Below are 22323 nucleotides of genomic sequence, written 5' to 3' on the forward strand. Positions count from 1 at the left end.
TGGTGTCCAAGCGAATCTCAGTGAGTGCCGGCAGCAGGTTTCTGAGCTGGCCGTCCCCGTTCAACTGGAGAGAGGAGCCTGAGGTGAAATTTGATGTACATTTGGAGAGGATTTCAGTTGAATCTTGATGTGGGACTGGAGAATTTTCAGAGGTAAAGATCAAAGTGGCTTTGGGGAGGTATACTGAGGTGAATTCCCCCCCCCCAGACCATTTTATTAGGAGCTAATCCTAACATCATATCATTCTTTAATTCAGTCACATCAAGCAGTCTTATACCATTGCCACCGAAACCAGTTTCAGAACATTCTCTACCTTCATGAACTCCTTGATGTCCGCTCCCCCTTATCCCCTATTGCCCCCCCAACCAGAAACCCTTCTTCTAGTTGTTGTCAATCTGGGGTTCCGTATACCTCAAACACAGAACCCCACATAACAAAGATTCAAGACAGCCACCCCAAGCGACACACTACAACAGAGATCTACCTCACCATGTTACCCCTCTGGGAAGGAATGAGTGGGTCCCAGGCTCTCCATCAGTGTTCAGCCTGGTCAGTCTCTTGGGTGGGGGCGGGGCTGGGTATTCATCAGACACTGGAGAACCGGCCTCTCTCTTGCCCTTGCTCCTTCTTGCTTGCTTGGATCCTGCATCTGCCTCCTGGGGCCGGAGTTCCCATGACCTGCCGGCCCCCGGGGAGGGCTGCTGCCCTGCCGTGCTTCTTCTGACTTTGGACCTCAGAGACACTGCGTCCACTTGCTTGTGATCTCCCACTTTCCTGCTTCATCGCGGGCAGCTGACTGGCATTGGATCCATGGGCTTGGGTTGGACTGTGCTAGGCCACTGGCGTGACATTACTCGCATTCTGGGTGTGACGTTCTGGCTCACAAATGCCTGTGTCACTGGTCTTGTTCCTCTCGTCAGCCCCAGCACAGCATTCTCTGTAGAACTTAGGGAAGACTGTGCTGTGTCCATGGCCACGTTCTTTGAGAAGACAGAGTTGGGCTCACATCTGGCTCCTTGCTCTAGGCCTGTGTGTGACTCTAGACAGGCCTTGTGCTTCTCAGGCCATCCTCAGTCTCTGAACCTGCCCCGGGGCGTCATTCTGGGATCTGCAGCTTGGGGACGCCATCAGGTGCATACAAGACCATGCCGATGAAACCTGTGCATGGTGACACATACAGCTCACGCCCAGAGGGTCTCCAGAAGGGGTGGGAAGCAGCGTGGAGCATGAGTGCGGAGGGCTGGCTTCTGGTGGTGTGATGTTGGGACATTTGTTTGTCCTGTTGGGCTCTGTTTCTCATAGAAGATCTCACCACTGTGATGAACTGGGACCACAGGGCCTTTTCTCTTGGTCCTTTAGCAAAACAGCACAGAAGGCGGGGAATAAATGATTTGGGGGCCCTATCTGAGCTGCTCCCAACTCCAGAACCCAAGCCCACATCAGCCCTAAGCCGACTGCCACAAGTCTGAGGCCAGACACCTCCACCTTCCACCTCCACCACTCCTCCCATGATCCTCTACTTCTCGTCCACAGGACATAATCCTTTGTGATGGCCACAGAACTCGCAGATGCTACTCACGGGTATGATGTGTATTAGAGAAGGTATGGTGCTAGCAAAGAATATTAAAAATACCATGGACTGCCCAAAGAACAGACATCTGTCTTGGAAGAAGTCCAGCCAGAATGGTCTTTAGAAGTGAGGGCAGTGAGACTTCATCTCTTGTACTTTGGACACGCTGTCAGGAGAGACCAGTCCCTGGAAAAGGACATCGTGCTTGGTAAAGTGGAAGGGCGACCAACAAGAAGGCCCTCGATGCAATGGGTGGACACGGTGGCTGCAGCCATTAGCTCAAACATAGCAGCGCTTGTGAGAGCCCCTCCAAGGGACTGCTCCCCTCCAAACGTCTGCGCCACCTCTCTTGGGGACCGCGTGTACGGGGTATGTATGCGGAGCATGCCCATCGGACTTCCATGGCTGCTTTCTGCAAGTGCAGTCGCAGGTCTGTCTTCCCGGCACGTCTGGGGGACTGGGACGGTCACCCGTCCAGTGAGCGGCAGAGAACTTGATGTTGGCCCCACCAAGGAACGCACCACTTCCCTCCAGAAGGATCCATACAAACTCGGGGCAGACCCTCGTTCTGTCTTCGAGATGAACTTGTCACTGAAGACCCCCAAGTCCATAACCCCTTTATTTAAACCGCTCTTTTGGTTTGAGGGATACGGACTCTACAGGTTATCTTTTTGTTACTCTTGGCTTAGTTCTTCTTTTACTGTCTTGTTTATAGTTTTCATCTTGTTTTGAAGTTCTTTCTCTTTCCAATTTCAAGTTCATTGTATACTGTTAAGGGTTTGATGGCTTCTCCCTTTGAGTATTTATTCCCTGCTCTCTTCTCTCAGCTCGTTTGTTTATCTTCATAGAGGAATGTTTATGATTCCTTGTTTTAATTTTATTCCATTTCACTTTCAGTATTGCTTAAGTAGAATGTTTTCTCCATATTGCTTCTCATATTCTTAGGTTGCGGTGTGTTGCTACAGGTTTTCGGTCCATAGGATTACTTTTAGTATTTCTAAGGATGGTTCTTAAAGGCTTGAAGGTGAACAAGTGGCCATCTAGCTCAGAAGCAACAAAGCCCACCTGGAAGAAGCACACCAGCCTGTGCGATTACAAGGTGTCGAAGGGATCCGGGAATAAGGCATCATCAGAACAAAAAAAATCCTACCATAATGAGGGGGGAAGTGCAGAGTGGAGACCCAAAGCCCATTTGTCGGCCACTGGAGATCCCCTTGCAAAGGGGTTTGGGGAGATGAGTCAGTCAGGGTGCGATGTAGCACTGATGAATAGTTTTTCTCTAGTTCCTAAATGCTTCCTCTCCCCCTCCCCCACTATCATGATCTGAATTCTACCTTGCAAGTCTGGCTAGACCAGAGGATGTACACTGGTGCAGATAGGAGCTTGAGGCACAGGGAATCCAGGGCGGATGATCCCTTCAGGGCCAGGGGTGTGAGTGGCAATACTGGGAGGGTAGAGGGAGAGTGGGTTGGAAAGAGGGAACCGATTACAGGGATCTACATGTGACTTCCTCCCTGGGGGACAGACAACAGAAAAGGGGGTGAAGGGAGACGTCGGACAGGGCAAGATATGACAAAATAATAATTTATAAATTATCAAGGGCTCATGAGGGGAGGCAGGGAGGGAGGGGAAAAAAAAGAGGACCTGATGCCAAGAGCTTAAGTGGAGAGCAAATGATTTGAAAATGATGAGGGCAATGAATGTACAGATGTGCTTTACACAACTGATGTATGTAGGATTGTGATGAGTTGTATGAGCCCCTAATAAAACGTTTTAAAAAAGGAGAGAAAAAATTCCTTTAGTTTTTATTTGTATGTTTCTATTTCTCTATCTGGATATAGAATTCTTGGTTGGCAATTCTTCCAGCATTTAGGCTACCTCATTCCATTGCCATCTTGCCTGAATGGCTTCTTCAGGCTTGACCTTGGTATGTAATTGCTCTTTTGTGGCTGTGCCACTCCCAGGAGTGTTGCCTTATCTTTAACATTAGGACATTTAATTATTACATAGAAAGGGGATTTTCCTTTAGGGCTAATTCTATTTGGCCTTCTATGAGACTTCCTGCAGTTATTTTATCTTCTGACTTGTTAGGGAAGTTCTCCCTTCAGATTTTATTGACTATTTTCTGTCTCTAGCCCACAGCCCACCTGAGGAGATGGGAGCCCCTGAGCCCCTTTCAAGGGTCTGGCAGCCGGTGGTGATTGAGCTTCTGGAAGAAGCTTTTGCCAAGTTGAACTCGTAAGTGCTGATCATAATGGCACAGGAAGGGGCGGCCTTGAACTGGGGCAGGAAGCCTGCCTGACTCGGCCTGGATCCTCCGCAGCAGCAGCCAGGTGGAGTCGACCCGTGGTGGCCTCTCTCAAGAGCCTCCACTGTGCCCAGCGCGACCTGGCGCTGCATCTTCACCACATCGAGGGCAGTCAGGAGGGCTGGGATTCCTCCAGCCACAAAGCTGATGCCCACGGATGTCTGGTCCTTTGGCCTGGGCCCACTCAGTCAGCTCTTCACCAGCTCGTAGTTGAACCAATACAGGGCTGAGAAGGGCATGTCCCAAAGGGCAGTGGGCCCCCAGCCCAGCCACAGGGAGCGCCAGCAGCCCCTAGCCACTGCGGCGTGCAGAGGCACCCAGCTCCCGATAGGACACATGCTGAGCCTGTAGCTTCGTCCTCGTCCTCACCCGCCCCAAGGGGCTGACCACAATCACAGTGCCCAAGCAGGCCAGAGTGCCAGCCACCATGGGGCATAGAGGTCAGAGGTCAAGGCCCGGTCACACAGGAAGGTCTTGAGTTGGTCATAGGAGGTGAAGTAGATGGCAGTGGCCGACAGTCATCACTAGGGTGGCTGGGAGGCCAGCCCACAGGGTCCTGGCACCTCGTGCCGCACAATCTTCACAAAGGCATCCGTGGTGCCGGTGAACACAGGTAGAGGGCTCCAGGGCACCACGCAGTACAGGAGGCACTTCCATCTGGTGTAGGAGCCGCTTGAGTCTAGAGGGCGGCTTCAGTTCGGTGGCCACTGAGGGGCGCTGAGACTGCAGGGTTGTCATGGAGAGGTGACCACTGCTCCAGCGCCCGAGGCCACCATTTGTCGGAGGGGCTAATGCCCCGTGGGTCCTGGTCAGCCATCGTGTAGTCTCCATCCTGACTCTAGACCGGTGCTCGCTCAGCGCAGCACCCGGAACCAGGCGGGCCCATAGGGACTCCACTGGCCGTGCATGGTCTGCGGGCACTCGCCCCACTGCAATCACTGATTCTTGATTCCAGTGTTTCTGGCTGTTTCGTTCTTTCACAATGTTGTCTAGTTCTAATGATTTGTGCTCGCCTTTTGTTGGAAGTTATTTCTATGTTTCATTCGTCAGGATGTTCTTCCAAGGCACATCCGAGTTCGTGAATTCTGGCAGTTGCTTGTCATGTTTCCTCCAGTTGCTTGCACTGGAAACCACTGCTGTCTTGACTTTGACCTTGGGAGGATCAATGGACCTCTTCTCCCCCAGACCCCCATCAACGTGGATCTGCTCTGTCCTTCTACTGAAAGGGAATGGGGAGGGGTTTCCTATGGCCTCTGATGGAGGCCATCATCACAAGAAAGCCTCAGCACAGGGACACTGACGGGGTGGGCGGGAGCCGGACACAGTGGCCTAAGTCCTAGGTTGAGGACGACAGAGGAAGGAGAGGACATCTGAGTGTGGGGACACCACCTGCACTCGAGTCCTGGGATGGCAGGGTTGTCAGCCCAAGGCCATGTGCTGGACACAAAAGCAGGGTGAGTGGCTGGTGATGAGGAAGGGGCATAGAGGGACTGGGGCAGTCAAGGCTTGGGGTTGCATGAAGGCAGACGTAGTTCATTGGGAGCTGGCTGCAGGGCACACAGATGGAGCCGTGACCCTAGTTGACCAGACATGCCTCCACCCTCCCTCCTCCTTCCAATGGTGACACCAACCATTCCTCCCATGACACTCTACTTCTTTGCTGGGTTCCATAATCTTTTTTCATGGCCACTCAGAACTCACAGACTATATGGTTATGGGGTTTTGCAAGGGAAGCAAATAAGTGACTACAAGTCAGGGTCAGCAAGCAGTAAGGGCAGTTGTGGGTCCACAGCAGCATCTTACTCAGCCAGCAACCAAGTTTCTCCCTGACCCTGTTTCTCTAGTTGCTCACTGCTGAACAAAGGTAGAAAAGCTCTTCACTGGCCTCCACGCCGTGTGCACACGGCTCTCCGCGGCCAGGAGTCCACAATCGGCTCTGCTGTGCTTGCTCGTGTCAAGGCAACCAGCAGGCACAGGCTCCGGATCATACTCACGCTCTCTGGCCCCGCACTCAGCTTTGAATAAATGGGTACCCTCATTCTAACTTCCACCCTATTTCCCAGAGTTCAGTCCAGGGCCTGGCACAAATGTCCACGAGAAACTCCGGCGCTTGAAGGCGACCACGATGCTGGGTATTGAATGTGGGGCACACACCAGTGGTCTCTGGACACAGGGCAGGACACGCCGTCCTCCACTGCCCGCTGGTCTTCACATCTGAGGTCTGCAACATCCGTGCACTTGGAAGAGCTTTCTTCCCAAGTGCACATTCGGAAATACCTTCACACACGACTGTGGAAAGGAAAACTTTGGAAAAAAACATGGTTTAAAGCAAAATTTAATCTAGAAGAACAGCTGTGTCAGTCACCTAATCTGATGTCAATTTAAGGATCAAGAGTGTAGGGGTGGAGTCTAGGCTGTCAGTCTGCATATAGCCAATGAGACTTCTGTGGGCATGGCTTTCTCCTAAGAATTTTGGGAAATCTGGGACTTCCTCCTTGGAGGCGGAAGACACGCTCTGTCTCTGCTACTCCCTGGGAGACATTGCAGAAGACAAGCCAAATGGAGGCAACCAGACCTCGAAGCCAGAGAAGCCACAGAGATCCCTGCCAGTGCTAAGATGTTTCCAGTGACACTGGATCCAAAGACTGTCTACCCACTAGTGTGATTGTCCTGCATTTAGCTCCATTGCATGTGTTTTGTGAGTCTGACCTTATAGACTGGTATCGGACATATGGGCTAATAGCAGACTTATGGCCTTGGACTGGGCTGTTTTCTTAATGTACAATTACCCTTTATATAAAACTGTATCCTAGATACATATGTGTGTCTATGGATTTATTTCCTAACACAACAGCCTAAAAGTAAATTCATTTACCCCATTATGTTTCATTTATTGTTTGGTTATTAAAATAGTTCTGAACTAATGTCCATTTATTAAACTATGTGCTTACTAGAAACATGAAGAAATGCAGTCTTTTCATTTTGCTACCAGATGCCAAATTCATTTACTTAAAAAACAACCAAAAAAAGACAAAATTTCTATTTCAGTGTAATACAGTAAAATGGTAATTCAAAGCAACAATAAACGCCACGATTTTAAGTGGACCCAGAAAGATGAGTTTGTTCATTTAGGTTTTATTGAAGAATTATGCCACTTTTACTATTCCGTAAGAAAAAAGCAAAGGACAGAGGTCAGCTTAATTCTTCCTGGCAAGCTGCTGGCCACTGGGCAGATAACCGATTCACCTGTTAGTCCTTACTGACAAACTTCCAGAAGGCTAAAGAACTGTGTGCACAAGGACCATGAGATATCATACATAATTACACGAGCGGGTTTCCGGAGCCTCAGCCCTCACTAGTAGGAGCGAATAGCGGGGGGCACGGTGGCACAGTCAGTCTCGTCCAGCGTTTTGTCAATCACGGGTCTGTACTGCAGAGTGACCTGGAAAGCACAAGCCGGACACACCTTAGCAGGCAGGCAGGCAGAGCCACCTCCCGCCCCACTTCTGGCAGACAACTCTGGAGCGGAGGCTTAGTAGGCGGGCACTCCACAGGATTCCCAGGGGAGTCATTTTAGTAACAGAAATTTGAAAATAATTTAAACATGCCACCCAGGGCTGGCCAGTGACTGATGGGAACCAAGTAAAGGTGCACAGCTGTGCAGCAGCCCGCTCAGAGGGTCATCGTCCCAGCGCCTTCCGGACCTAAGGGGCACTTCCCTACAGCCCTGCTGCATGTTTCCAAGGCTACCTGCTACTAAGTTTCACTTGCAGGTAGATATTCACACACGTACACATATACTCACAAAGCCAAACTCCGCAGAGAAGAGAGGGCTTCTAAGAGTGCTAAGAATCATTCTAATTTCATTTCCCCACTTTTTGAAGCCTCCTTTCATATAAAACTTGAGGGGAAAAAGATCCCCAAATAAGAATGCCTTGCTGCTGGCAGCTGGACGACAAAACCCATGTTCCTCTTACTGTGTGTATTTTGTGTTTTCCTAATGAACACACAGTCACCCCAGAAAACCTCCCGGGAAACCCCGAGGGCACAGGTCACTGCTGGCTGGATACGTGATGACAACACTGCCCCTGACAGGCTACCCCGAGGCCTGCACCAAGACCCACCGGCTGCCTCCCCCTTGGAGTCACCCCAGAGCTGGCAGGCGGGGCCATCACGGAGCACAGCTCCCTCCTACCTTCCCAGTCTTGACATCGACGTAGGAGAGGGTGTGCTTCCTCCAGTGCTCGGCGAATGGCTTCTTCTGCTGCCCTTGGACGGGCTTCGAGTAATCGTACTCATCCACCCGCACCTGAAGGCAGAGACGGCCACACGCCTCAGAAAGAGCCCCGCCTGCTGCCTGTCGGGGCCGGTTCTTCCCAGGACGCACCAGACTGGAGAGCCTCCAGGGCTGGCCTCCCTACATCGGCGACCCCAGATGGTCTTGTTCCCCAAAGCCCACAGGCTCCACTCTCCAAACATCCTGGTCCACAACCCAGGCCCACGACTATTCCTACCAAACACAAGCCAGACCAGTCTCTTAACCACCCGTGCCACTAAAACATTCCTCAGGAGGGACAGCAAGCAGGCAGACTCAGCACTGCAGGCCATGAGCCCACGCACAAGGCAGCGCGCTTTCTAGAGAAGAGGAAGCGGCCCCCACAATGTCCTCGTCCCCACAATGTCCTCAGTCCTGGCAGCGGGGCAGGGCCCAACAATGTACATTCAAATCGTGACAGCATCCGTAGTGCCAGACCCTGGGGACATGTGGTGCCCAGGGGAGGGGATAGGCAGTGGCAGGTGGGTCACATGATCCCAGGGGGCACAGACAGGCAGTGCTAGATGGGGACACACAGGGCCTCGGGGAGACTGGATGGGCAGTGCTGAGGGGGAGGGGACGGGTGGTGCCAGGCCCTCCACCTACCTTGTAGTCCTCCCTGGCGTGGGCGCCGCGGGACTCCTTTCGGGCCTCTGCCCCATAGATGGTCTGCAGTGCGCACAGCATCAGGTTCTGCAGCTCCAGGGTCTCCACCAGGTCGGTGTTCCAGACCATCCCTGGGCGTGCACGCACACGCGCACACAGAGACACATTGAGGGGTGGGTGGGCAAGCTGTGCACACCCAGGAGACTCGCCGGGAGGTCAGGCAACTTACAGCAGGGGTGTCCTTTGCTGCTGCCCACCCTCCCCCTGCCTGGGCCCCTGCTCACCCCTATCGAAGGTCTTGAGATGCTGCAGGTCCCCGTAGAGCTTGCTGATCTTCTCACAACCCTCCTGCAGCACGCTGCCCAGCCGGAACACGGCCGCGTGGCTCTGCATGGACTGCAACAGAGAATGATGTCACCAGCATGCACCCCTTTCTCCAGCGGTAAATAAACACGATGTGCCTCACGCAGAAAACGGAGACAACAGACAACTGGCAGCGCTGTAGGTAAACCTTGGACTGTGAACGGCAAGGTCAGCGGTTCAAACCCAGCAGCACTGGGTGGGACAAAGAAGCCATCTACTCTCATAAAGGTGTGTGGCCTTGCACACCCTACAGAGGCATGGAGTCAGAAAAGACTTAATGGGGAGAGGTGTACTCTGACTACACAAAGCTCTGTGAGACCGTCTATGCTCCTGTTGGGGGCAGGTGTGTCTACAAAGATGCCCACCCTGTGAGGCAGAACACTGAGACGTCCAACAGAAAGCACTGCCACTGGCCAGGCAAGCAACAAGGGCCGCCTGGGCACCCACTCCCCCCATCAGCTGGCACCAGGCTCAGGAGGTGCAGCCACTGAAGAACCAGCAGACCCCCACGCAGATCCAGGCCACCCTGGAGTGTGCAGCTAATTGACCGTCAGAAGGATCCACTGCAGAGGGTGATGGAAATCCTAGAGGCCCAAGCGCACATCAGGCAGTCTGGCATCAAAGGGCAGGTCGCCCGGCCAGCTAGCCCTAACCAGGCCTGGGGCAGAGCCTCCTGTTTACCTTACCTCAGGAAGAGCTGCTGTGGGCCTGGCTGCCTCCCTCCCGCCCAGATGCCCTGGTGGCTTCCTAAGATCCCTGATACAGGTGAGCAGGTGACCAGACGCAGCGGCAGGCTGAGCAGGAGGGTGGGCCGAGCCACCTTTTGGGCACACACCGCCCTCAACAGACTGCTCCAGTACACAATGAACCAAACCCAACCGCTGGGAAACTCTATCTGGGCCTAGACAGCCCCCTCTTTCTACCACAGAGTGGCTGGGCGTTTGAACCGCTGTCCTTGCAGTCAGCTGCCCAGCACCTAGCCCACAGCGCCACCAGAACTCCTGTCTGCTCATCGAAGACCTTTTCTGTTTTACACACTTCTACTAAGCTAAGCCTGTTGTTACCCCCAGCAGGAGCCACGAGCTAGAGTGGCCGTCCATGCACACAGGAGTTAAAAACGTAGGGCCACAGCCCAACCAGCCACTCTGGGTGACCCCAAACCAAGAGAGGCTGGTGGCCACGTGCAGCGCTGCTGGTCAAAGATGCCCAAGATGCTGGGGCCACTTTTCGACCCCTGAGCTTCTGAGGGCTGTTTAAAGACACCCAGTTGCTAGGAGCTGAAATACCCCGCGTCTATCCTCAGGCTTGTGCCAGGCTCCTGGGGAACCCCTTTTGGCCAGCCTGCGCCTACTCCTGTAGCAGACAGGTACAAGGGGGCTGGAGCACCAGAAGCTCTGGCCTGGTATGGGTAGGGCTGGCATCTGCCCATGCAGGTGGTCTCATTCCGGAGCAGCTGCATCCGGGCCTCACCTTCTGCATGGTCAGCCGCAGCTCGGATGTCCGAATGCTTCCATCTGCAAACCTCAGCCTGTCCAGGTTCATCACAGACTCCTCACCAGCATTCGACTTAATCGGGGGAACTTTGTCTCCTAATTCAAAACAAAACAAAGCCAGTTTGAAGGTTTGGGGAGCAGACGCGAGCTAACCAGAGGATCCTGGGTGACAAGTGTGTAGCAGGCCATGAAGTGAGGAGGGCAGATGGCAGCGAGCGCCCACCACGGTGGGAGCCTCAGAGGTCCCCCCTCAGCCGCTGCTGGTTCTCTACCCTGAGGGCCTGCTGCTGGCTGCTTGATGGAGAGCTGCAAACCACCTGTGGTTGTGGTTGGAGACTGGTGTCTGATCCTAGACTGCAGCCTGCCCTGGGTTTGGTGGTTCCTAGCAGGGACTGGTCGCTAGACTATGCAAATCAAGTGTCTGACCTACTGAGGGGGTGGGCCAGCTCTAGGCTCCCCGTCAGAAGACAGAGGCGGGAAGAAGAGAGCAGCCGTGGAGACTACTAGCAGTCTTCTGTGGAGTGGAAACCTCTGCCCTGGGAGCAGTACGTACCTGGCTTGCAGGACTCGGCGATACTGAGAGCGCAGGCTCGGCCAAAGACGACCAGGTCCAGTAGAGAGTTTGCCCCAAGGCGGTTGGCACCGTGCACCGAAGCACAGGCGGCCTCCCCACAGGCGTACAGGCCGGGCACCACCTGGTCCTGGCCATTCACATGCTTCAGAACCTGTGCCAAGGACAGTTGGGGCGAGATGTCACTGGGTCGGGGTCTGTCTCTGGGGGATGTATACTTGGGTCTGCCCTCCCAAGCTCCCAGCCCCACTCCTCTCCGGCCTCTCGGGACGCTGCCACCTGTGGCTGCCTTCCTGAGCCAGCTTCCCCGCTCTGGCCCTCGGCCCAAATTCTAGCACAGCCAGCTCCCACTCCCCGCCTCCTGCAAGGTGCTGGTCAGCGGCTCTTGGGTGGTGACCTCTGCAAGGGCTGGGACTGTCCTGATGCCCCTCCACCAGGTCAGGATCCTAAACGGGAAGTACCTGTGAACAGCAGGTCCTCTGACTGCACACCAAGGGTACCAAGCAAAGAACAGTGGGCCGAGGACCACCCACACCACTCTGCCCTCCGCCATGGCTCTCTCCAAGGAGTGCCCTGGTGTACACCGAGCGGGACACACTCGGCCCTAGTGGAAGTTGCCCCCACATCACCTGACCTGGATTGGAGGCCCTCCCCTCAAGTTACCTGGCCCCGGAAGTTAGTGGGGATGCCACCCATGTTGTAGTGCACTGTGGGCAGCACCGGGATGGGCTCCTTGTTGACGTCCACGCCCGCGAAGATCATGGCTGTCTCAGAGATGCCTGGCAGGCGTGTGGCCAACTGCTCGGGGGGCAGGTGGTGCAGCTGCAGGTAGACATGGTCCTTCTCGGGACCACAGCCCCTGGCAGAAAAGGGAGGATATGACTTCCATGTCAGGTTCTTCAGGTGTGGCCACTTGGGGGAGGCCACATCCCTACAAGTCCAGAGTCTGAGGCCATCACAGTCCTGCACCTTTTCTATCAACACACAGACCCCCTAAGGGACACCCACAGGCCATGCTGGAGCCAGTCCACAGGGAGCTGGGCCCCACACAGCCCCGGGGGTACTCCTGCCTCTACTACACATGCACATCACAGGCCACACGTGTGCAGGTCATTTCCAGCACACTGGTTTGAATTCTGAGACTGCAGGTCTTCAGAGATTCTTCATAAATACGTCTTAACAGAGCCTGCTGCACTTGCATGTGTCAGCGCCCGTGTGTGTGTGAAATGACATCTTTGCAGCACAATCATACAAACCTGCCTTCCCGGATTTCCAGGGTCATGGAGCGAGAGACGACGTCTCTGGATGCCAGGTCCTTAGCGACAGGAGCGTACCTCTCCATGAACCGTTCACCCTGGCTGTTGATAAGGATGCCCCCCTCGCCACGGCACCCTTCCGTGATCAGACAGCCAGCCCCGTAGATGCCTGCAAAGGTCCAAGGAAATACAAGCTAAGTTACGGCCAAGTTAGCTGTAACCCAAATGTCCAGCGCCCTCCTTAAGGTAATTCTAGGCATAGAGGGTCCACCACTCCACACTGGAGCCCCAGTAGAGTAGTGAGTTAAGTACTAGGCCAGAAACTCAAAGGCCAGTGGTTCAAACCCACCAGCGCCTCTAGGGGAGGAAGTCAAGGCTGCCTGCTCCAGGAGGTCTTCCATCCTTGGAAATCCTACGGAGCAGTTCCACAGGGTGCAGGGAGTTGGCCAGGACTTGACTGTTTGTGGTAGTTACATAATTGCTTGTCAACTTGAGGATTAAGAGTGAAGGGGTGGAGTCTAGTCAGTGAGGTCTCTGTGGGCATGGCCTCCTGAAAATTATGGGAAATCTGGATTTTCCTCCTTGGAGGCAGGAGACACTTCTCTCTCAGCTCACTCCCTGAGAAGACGTTCCATTAACAAGACACATGGTGCTGCGCCCTGGGAGCTGGAGAAACTACGTAGAGACCCCTGCCAGCACTGAGATGCTTACAACACCACTGGATCTAAAGGCTTTCTACCCACTGGCCTGTGATCATCTTGTTGTGTCTCGTGAGTCTGAAAAGGGCTTTATAGATTGATATCGGACATATGGGCTAATGTCAAACTTATGGGCTTGGACTGGGATAGGATGCTTTCTGGATGTTCAACTGCTCTTGCACATAAACCTCTTCCTTACACACACGTGTTTATGCACTTGTTTCTCCAGTCCACCCACGCTACCACACTGCTTTTGACGGGGTCTCAAGGGAGGAAAGGATAAAAGACCTTTCAACCACAAGGAGAGCCCACTAAGCCACCAGCAAGAAAGACGCCACCACGGGAGGCCTCAGGAGGGGAGTGCAATGGACACGGAGAAGTGCGTGTCAGCCCTGTGGCCAGGGCCCCGTCCAGCTGTGGGTCTGGGGAGTGGCTGGTATGTAAGAAGTGCTCTGAGAGGGCCGGTGAGGGTCGAGGAGGAAGGTGTCAGAACGCTGCTCGTACCTGTGGGGTGGAACTGGACAAACTCCAAGTCCTGGCAGGGCAGGCCTGCTCGGGTAACCATGCCGGTCCCATCGCCCGTGCTGGTGTGGGCGGATGTGCAGCTGAAGTACGTTCGTCCATAACCCCTGGAAGACACTCAGCTGTCAGCATGTCCCTGGGCACAGCCACCTGCATGTGTGCCCCAGAGGAGGGAGGGTCTGCAGTGACCTTGCTCTGGGGGAGGGGCTAGAGGTCCTCCTGGGTTTCACCAATCTGAATGACCACACACAGCGCTCTGGATTAAACTGTTCCTAATGAATACATGAACACAGCATAGCCAGGCCCCAATCTGCATTGCTATGTGACTGTCTTCTGTTTGGGTAAGTGAAATAATTGCTCCAAGTTCTGTAAATCCAAATCTCTACGATGGCAATGAGGCTGGATGCAGCCCTACAGGAGGAGGCATATCATGAGACAACCTCTTCTGAGATAAGAAAGATTACAGAAGGCAGTGGAGATCAGCGGGCCCTCAGAGCACTGCAGTCCCGGTGCTGAGAAACTCCTAGACCCTGAGGAAGACTGACGTCCAGTCACAGAAAGATGCCCAGAAGTAGAAGTTGTTAACAAGACTACTTTGGCCTTTCTGCAGAGCTGAGTCAATCTGGATCTGGACCTCTAGTCTCCTGAACTGTGAAAGCCACCCCCCAGGGCCCTTCTGTTCTTACTGCCCTTGAGAACTAAGCCAGCGTGCCAACAGGGTTGCCAACTTTCACCATGGGAGCAGGCAGCAGGAGTACGAACACAGGCTTCCAGAACCTTGGGTATCCACACGGGTTGGGCCAGGCACCTCCTCTGACCCAGGCTGAGGACCACCACCAAACCCAATGAGGCCCCAGTGTGCCCATCCCCACCAGGTCAGGGGCTCTGCTGTCCTCTTTACATACAAGGGACCAGAGCCAGGCAAGCTCACCCCCTCTACAAGGCAGTGCCCATGCTTGGCATCTTACCGGCTGCCCTGTAATACACCACCCGACGTGGAGCAAAGCCATCTGGAAACCCAGCACTCCTGACGAGGACGCAGCCCTTACCCGGTGGCAATGACGGTGTTCTTGGCGCGGATGCGATGGATGGTGCCGTCCTCTATGCACAGGGCGATGACACCCCGGCACTCGCCGTTCTCCATCAGAAGGTCCAGGGCAAAATATTCCACAAAGTAGCTGGTGTCATACCTCAGGGACTGGAGGAAGAGACCCAGGCCCTCTCAATGTGACCCAGGAGGTGGGCTGCCTGATGACATGCTACAACCAGGGATGGAGGAGTGCAGGCCAGGTTCAGTGCTGCAGCCCTGGGAGCACAGACACGGTGCTGAGGGCACTTGTCCAGCAGAGAAGGCACCTGGGGCTTAGTGGTGGGAATGTGCACACGCAGCAAGCAGGCTGCAGGGCCTCTGCTCCTGATGCTGGATACCTGGTCTGCTGCCTACAGGCCTGTGCTGTGCTGTGTGGCACAGGACACACCCACCACTGTGTATGAGATCACCTCAGCCAGACTCTGGTCAGGGCAGCCCCGTCCCCAGGCAGACCACCTGCATGTGTCCCAGCACTAGGGCAGGCAGCCATTGTCACCTGACTTGCAAAGCAGTGACCCAGGCCAGGCCAGCACATCAGTGAGGGCTGCCCGGGGCCCTGGCCCAGCATGCAGACAGAGCTCAGGGGCGATGGGCCTGAAGCTAGTTGCTCTGATGTCCCGAGCCCAAGACCAGGGCTCGCAGTTGCCCATCTGTCCTCCAACACTTATCAAAGGAACCCACCAGGTCCGCCCACTCAGGCGCCCACCGCCTCACCCGGCCATACAGCGTGTGCAGCAGGGAGTGGCCGGTCCGGTCAGCCACACAGCAGCAGCGGTGGGCCTGTCCACCCTTCCCAAATTTGAGGCTCTGCCCGCCAAACGCCCGCTGATAAATCCTCCCGTCTTCAGTTCTGCTGAATGGCATGCCGTAGTTTTCTAGCTGTTAAACACAGCAGAGGGAGGGAGAGAGAAAGGGAGAGCCCTCGCTGCAGGAGCCAGGAGACCCGTGGCCGAACCACAGCCAACAACTCCCCGCAGCACACACACCCAGAGCGGGCCACTGTGTTAACCGAAAACATCAGCAACGAGAAAAGAAACAGCTGCTTACAGTTATTTCAGGAACCCACGAAGGGAAAAACAACCTTCCGACACCGGCTCATGCCCCCTTTTGGTGGGCGGCCATACTGGTCTTTGTCCCCAGGCCCAGATCCTCCGCCCGGCCCGCCCCCTCCCTCCCCCCCCCCCCCCCGCCATCTCACTAGACCCCCAGGGTCCCCTCCCCTCTCCAGGCCTCATGCAACAAGTTACCTCAACCACAGAGGCAGGCGCCTGCTCCGTCATGTAGTGGATGGCGTCCTGGTCGCCCAGCCAGTCAGAGCCCTTTACGGTGTCGTAGAAATGCCACCTCCAGTTGTCCTCCTCCATGTTGCCCAGAGCAGCATTGATGCCCCCCTGGAGGAGAGAGCAGCCAGGGCACAGGGAGTAGCAGCCCCTGGGCACTGTGCAGATCCCGCCGGATGCAGAGGGGCAGGTGACATTTGTACACCAACCCTGGACCCGCCGCATAAGCTGGGGCCTCGGCCACAGCGTCCAGTCTCTCAGTCTCGGGTCTGTCCAGGAGACTAAGTACGCACTACCCGGCACTGCACGGGCAGGGGCTGAGGCTGCCTCCAGGGGCAGGTCCCTTCCTTACCTGGGCCGCCACAGTGTGGGACCTGGTCGGGAAGAGCTTTGTGATGCAGGCGGTATTGAACCCTGCTTCTGAGAGGCCAAAGGCAGCACGCAGCCCAGCCCCTCCGGCGCCAACCACCACTGCATCAAATTCATGATCCACAACAGGATACTGAGTCGAAATCTGAGCAAGGAAAACCCATCCATCAACCACTGGCTTGGCTGAGCAGCAGGGTATGCACCAAGGATCACCCCCGCTCCTGTCCCCCCACCCCCTGCGAGAGCAGGATGGCAGAGGGCCAGCGCAGGGACACAGGAGCCCTGGGGTAGAGGCGTCACCCAGGCGGCAGGTCAAGAGCACTGCTCCCCTATCCTGTCCACTTGTTGCTTAAGTGCCTGAAATTTAAATCTGCCCCACAGGCACAGACGAGCTTCCAGCAACAAGCCTTGGCTATTTTCTCCTCTGACCACAGGTTGCTACCTGGGGGCTGGTGGTGGAAGGAGGCCCTGGTGATCTGCTCCCATGAAGGTGACCTTGGGCACCATCAGGGACATGTGCTGCAGTGAAGCACAGGGAACAGCAGGGCTCCAACCTGCCTGCCTGCCACGCCTCTCCAGCTCTTCCCACAGAACAGCTGGCAAAAGACCTACCGAGTCGGAAACCTTCGCAGAGGCTCTTTTGTTCCCGTCCACCTTGAAGTGAAAGTTGCGCGCCCCGGTCTGGGCGACTGCAGGGCCCTGTAAGACAAAGAAGCACTTACAACAGCCTCCACCTGCACTGCCGGCCAGGTGAAGCCCACTCACACTGCACTGCAGGACAGAATTGCCAGAAAAAAGCCATCTTTCTCCTGGTAGTTTTGAACCGTTGAACTTGTGGTTAGCAGGCCAACCTGTAAGCCACTAGGCCACCAGAGCTCCTTTATTATGTCCACAGTGAAATGAAAGGAAAACACAAGCACCAGCTAATTAAGGCTTGTTCACTAGCAACCTCACCCGCCCCTCCGCACCCTGGATAGTGTCACTCAGCCTCCACTGGCTTTCCCTACACCTAGGCGCTGCTGCAGGAGGCCTGGGGGCAGACTAAAAGGCCAGCTGAAACCACCAGGTGCTCCAAAGGATGTGGCCTTCTACTGTTATAGTCTCGGAAACCCACAGGGGCAGTTCTACTGTGTAAGTGAGGGGTGAGAGGGAGTGAGAAGGGGGTTTGGGGCTTGAGAATGAGTGGGAATAAGAAGGGAAAGGGGAGTCAGGGAAGTTCTCAGCCACATTCAACTTGTCTTAGATTCAAGTCCAGTTGTAAACGGCAGACTCCCTCTTGCATCTATCTCCCTGTGGAGCTGGGGTTGGCAGTTCAAACCCACAAGCTGCTGCATGGAGCACAACGTGGCAGTTGGTTCCCACTAGAACAGGCTTTTAAAAGGGACCCCGCAGCTCCCCTGGGGCCTGCCAGGCTGCAAAGGGCTCAGGGGCAGTGTGTCGGGTTTGTTTTAAATAAAAAGCCAATTTCATGTTTTCTTTTGGAAAGTGAATTAAAAAGTATTAAGGTCTTAAAAAAAATCCTTAAGGTAATTGCAAAAAAATTAATAAAGAACTAAGCCACTAAGTTTAGCACCAATGATATTAGAAGTTTTAAGAAATACAGCATCGTTATAGGGTAACAACAACCCCCAAAGAACATATATGAACACGCAATGCAACTTCTACAACTGACTTGTTTTGTGCCACCCACGGCCATCGAATGGATTCTCAGCATCCTACAGAAGGCTGCAGGCGGTGAGGTGGCTTTACTGGGTCATCAGCCTCCTCTTCCTCCCCAGGAGTGGCTGGTGGGTTTGAACCGCCAGCCCTATGCTCATCCCACAGCCCCTCCAGGGCCTCTAACAGCAGAGTGGCACGGGACACAGACAGAGGTACCAGGAACTGGCTTCTCCTGTCACGTATTCCTGTTCAGAAAACACACGAATGCACGTGCTTGAGAAGGGCACCCGCTTTACTGAAAGCTCTAGCTACACCCTCAGTGACGCCCAACAAGAACTTTTGCTTTAATTTTAGACATTGAAGAGCTTGTGTCCTTTGTGAAATGAACTAGCCAGTTTGCAGAGGGGAAACAACCAAGCATTTTCTAGGAGGGTAACGTGGTGAATGAGGACCCCTACCTGAGGCAGCATCCCAAAGCACTGCTGACCCTGCTTGTGATGGGGGCAGGCTGCACCTGTCAACTTCCCTTCCCTTGCCTCCTGAGACCCTTTGCTGTTGTTGGGAGCACAGGAGCCCCCCGTGCCATCCTCACAACTGTTCTGCTTGAGCCCATGCTGCAGCCTTCACACAAATTAAAGAGAAGGGAGTACAGCTGGGCTACACAGAATGGACACACCACTGACTTTGGGAGCTTGACGGCACAGGTGAGAGGAAAGCACAGTGAGGCAAGCAGACCACCCCCCTAAACACACACACAGCAGAGGAAGTCTCAAACAAGAAACTAGATTGTGAGAATGAGATTTAGAAGGACGGAAGTAACCAAGAAGGACCTGAAACAACTGCACAACTAAGCTGCAGAGGGAAAGGGGCAGTGGGGTGCCAGTGAACTAAACCTCATAGATCAGCAAGTGAAAGGAGTGCAACTGCATGACAGCTCAATGTCAGGCCAACCCCACGCACAGGCAGAACCGCCCCTGTGACATGTGCGTGCATACACGCAGCTGGCCAAAGGGGCGGAGAGCGTTCCTTTCAGTTACAAAGCCTTCTGCACTAGCTAGCTCATTAAAACAAAACGCTCTTGAGCCCTGCTGGTGGGCGACGCAGTGAGAGCGGCTACCTGCCAGGTCAGCCCTGGAGCCCCCTGCCACTGAGGGGAAGGCTGAGGTTGTCTGCTCCTGCACAGATGTGCAGCCTCTGAAACCCTGGCCTATAAGGCCACCCTGTCAGTCAACTCAATGGTAGAATTCTAGAGTTGGAGGTGAGTATATATAAGGGGGCTTCAAACGCTTGTGCAAAACACCCATAATTTTTGGATTCCAACTTTCCAGGAACTTTTTGGAAGACCCCTTATAGATGTATAGTAATTTTTATTAAGAACTATACTTTAAAAAATACATTTCACACAGTCACCCAGCCCCAACTACAAAGGTTTCACAGGTCCCCTCAGGGAACACTTATCACACAGGAGGCGGGAGACCAGCATTACTCTCACTGAGAATCTCCATCTCAGGGGTGAATCCATTGGGGATTCCCCTTCCGACGCCAGATGCCGGCTGTACTTTCCCTAGTCCCAGAGCCCTGCAGGGGAGTGGGTAGACTTGTGTGACACTGGCATTAGACCCATCCTGAGGAGCCAAACAAGGCATGACTATGAAAATGTAATTCTAGGTACAGCAGGGAAACATCCAGAGCCAGCCATTAGAGAAACAGGCGTATAAAACGACATCTTTGTTATTGATACATTTGAACAATGGTGCTGGCGAAGAATATTCAAAGTACCATGGACTGCAAAAATACAAATCAATCTGTCTTGGAAGAAGTACAGCCAGAATGTGCCTTAAAGGAAAGGATGGCGAGATTGCACCTCATGTACTTTGGACATATTGTCAGAAGAGACCAGTCCCTGGAGAAGGACATCAGGCTCGGTAAAATAGAGGGGCAGCAAAATAGGGGAAGGCCGTGATAAGACGGACTGACACAGAGGCTGCAACAATGGGCACAGCATAACAATCAAGAGGATGGTGCAGGACCCGTCAAGTAGGATTCTGTTGTTCGTCGGGTCACTGAGTCAAAACCGACTCCATGGTACATTGCAGCAGACCACCAGAAAGTGAGCTGGCTGCTTTCCTAGTTCCACTTTCCCCTTCCTGGACCAGTGGACAACAGTTTACAAACCCTGTCAGGGCCTAGGGGCAAGGGAAAGGAAACCACCGCATGGGATGGATCATTTTAACTTGACAGTAGAGGGACCTGGAAACATTGCTGACAAGACTGATCAAAATGAGATTCCAAAAAATTCTCTGTGAACCAAACACGCACACCTATCCAGGTCATCTGCGTTCTGTGGTCATTGCTGAATTGGCTACACCAAGCCCACTGCCTTCCTTTCATCTCATTTGTCTTCTGGTTTCTGCGTAATCGATGCTTCTTCAGCAGCAAGAGTCAAACTCAAACTCCAATAAATGGGTTTCCTCGGGACAGAATTAATTTTTAATGGTTATACGTTGGGGTGCGATATTCATAGTCAGCAGTTTGAAACAGGAAGCAGCTCCTTGAGAGAGAGAGACTGGGCTCAGGTCAACAGCCAATGGTCTCAGAAGCCAACAGGGGGTCCCTATGAGTCAGCAGTTTGTTTTGATTATCAAGATAACAACAAAACCCAACCCCACAGCCCTGTGAGGGGGATCAACCAGCCTCAGCTTTCTCCTGCAAGAGGGCTGGTGCGTTAGAACTGCCCCCTAGCCCACGGTGCCACCAGGACTCCTGTCATCAGTCTGAACAACTGTTCAACACCCAGGGGTACTTCCTGGCTCAAACTTGTGATCTTGTTTACAACCACCCAACTCTCATGGTGCAGTGGGCTAAGAGTTGGGCTGTCTGCTGTGATCAGTCACCCTTGGCAGCCTCAACAAGACTGCCCTGAGTAGATATTCATTTGATGGTTTTGGCTGGAACCAGTGCAACAGGAGCTGTGGAGGGGCAAGGGTTAAGTGCTCAGGGCTCAGCGAAGAGACGGTTGCTTGTGGAACTCACCTAGCTGCTCCTGGGAGAAAAAGCAAGCAGCTTGCCCCTGGGAAGACTTTGCCTCTTCTTTCTCCCTTGGAGCAGCCTGGTGGTTCCAAACTGCTGACCTTGCATTTAGCTGCCCAGCGGGTAACCACTATGCCACCAGGACTCGTGTAAAGAGTTTCTCTAAAACCGTTACTGCCACCGACACCCTCGGTCGGTCACGGTTCTACTCTGTCCTTCAGGGTCACCGTCAGTCAGAATCGGCTGCACAGCAGGCAGTGTTTGGAGTTTTACACCACGAACAGGTGGGAGGGCTTAGAGCCCGACAGCGAGTAAAGCAGTAGTAGCCCGTAGCTCTCGGCTGATTCCCCCTGAAGTTTTTATACAGCAGAAAGCGGTCTTACAAACCGTTTTACAAAGCGAAGAAAGTTGCGCCTGTGGGGGAGGTGTGCTAGGCCTGCAGCCAAAAGCTCGCTCGAGGGAGGTGTGCTAGGCCTTCAGCCAAAAGCTCGCAGTCGGCTCTGGACAACGGCGGGCGTGTGCACTGCGACGCGGCCGCCAACCCACTCGAGTCCCCCATTCGGCGGCCGGCGGTAACGTCCCCTCCTGAGGACGAAGGGCGTCCTTGCGCCGGCGGGGCCGCCTCCTGCCCGTGACCTTGGGCAGACGGTTTCCCTGGGTCACCCCTGCCAGTTGAGAAGGGACCGACTGTGGCCCGTGGGTTGACCCCCGGCCCAGGCGCGCGCGCGTGTGCGTGTAGTTGCCTGGACGGCCCGCGGACGCGTGACCTTCACCGGGACGCAGCAACCCGCGCTCCGCACGGACTCCGCTGGGCTCCGGGCCCCCAACCGCTCCCCGCCCGGCTCCCGCAGACCCTCCCCGCCACCTCCCAACACCAGGTGGTGGGCGCGGGGTCCAGTGGGTGCGGGGACTGGGTTCCGCTCTGTGAGGGTTGTCCAGTCACAGCTGCTGGCCTTTGACCCTCACCCGTCCCGCCCGCTGTATCGACTCACCGCCCAAGTCAGCGCCTGGCGCCGAGCGCGAAGCAGCCGAGACAAGACCTGGACCCCCGACATGTCTGCCCACCGTCGCCGCTCCCGCCAGCCTCCGCGGCGGACTGCGCCTGCGCACCGCGCCTCGCCCGGGGCGTGGGACCGCGTCGGGGGCACCGCGCCTGCGCACCGCACCGCGCCTAGGGCGGTGAAGGCGAACGG

At 54.6% G+C, this 22323-nt stretch overlaps 1 protein-coding gene and 1 pseudogene across 2 annotated transcripts; both read right to left on the bottom strand.

The window, feature by feature from the left end:
• Positions 1-3746: 3746 nt before the first annotated feature.
• LOC142439257 (mitochondrial glutathione transporter SLC25A39 pseudogene) lies at positions 3747-4695 on the bottom strand (annotated as a pseudogene).
• A 2302-nt stretch (positions 4696-6997) lies between these two features.
• Positions 6998-22279, bottom strand: SDHA (succinate dehydrogenase complex flavoprotein subunit A). 2 transcript variants are annotated; one of them, XM_075540846.1, is made up of 15 exons: positions 22123-22279; positions 17054-17140; positions 16425-16586; positions 16040-16183; positions 15507-15671; positions 14752-14900; positions 13685-13809; positions 12483-12651; positions 11890-12085; positions 11209-11380; positions 10633-10751; positions 9084-9195; positions 8800-8930; positions 8074-8187; positions 6998-7320 (listed from the first exon to the last, which is right to left on the bottom strand). In XM_075540846.1, the coding sequence occupies exons 1-15, from the start codon at positions 22183-22185 to the stop codon at positions 7234-7236; spliced, it is 1995 nt and encodes a 664-aa protein (XP_075396961.1). In that variant the 5' UTR covers positions 22186-22279; the 3' UTR covers positions 6998-7233. The 2 variants fall into 2 exon arrangements, with proteins under 2 accessions (XP_075396961.1, XP_075396960.1); XM_075540845.1 differs by lacking the exon at positions 22123-22279 and adding an exon at positions 20420-20449.
• Between the last annotated feature and the right edge of the window lie 44 nt (positions 22280-22323).

This window comes from Tenrec ecaudatus, chromosome 2, assembly GCF_050624435.1.
Source record: "Tenrec ecaudatus isolate mTenEca1 chromosome 2, mTenEca1.hap1, whole genome shotgun sequence".
Lineage (NCBI taxonomy): Eukaryota > Metazoa > Chordata > Mammalia > Afrosoricida > Tenrecidae > Tenrec > Tenrec ecaudatus.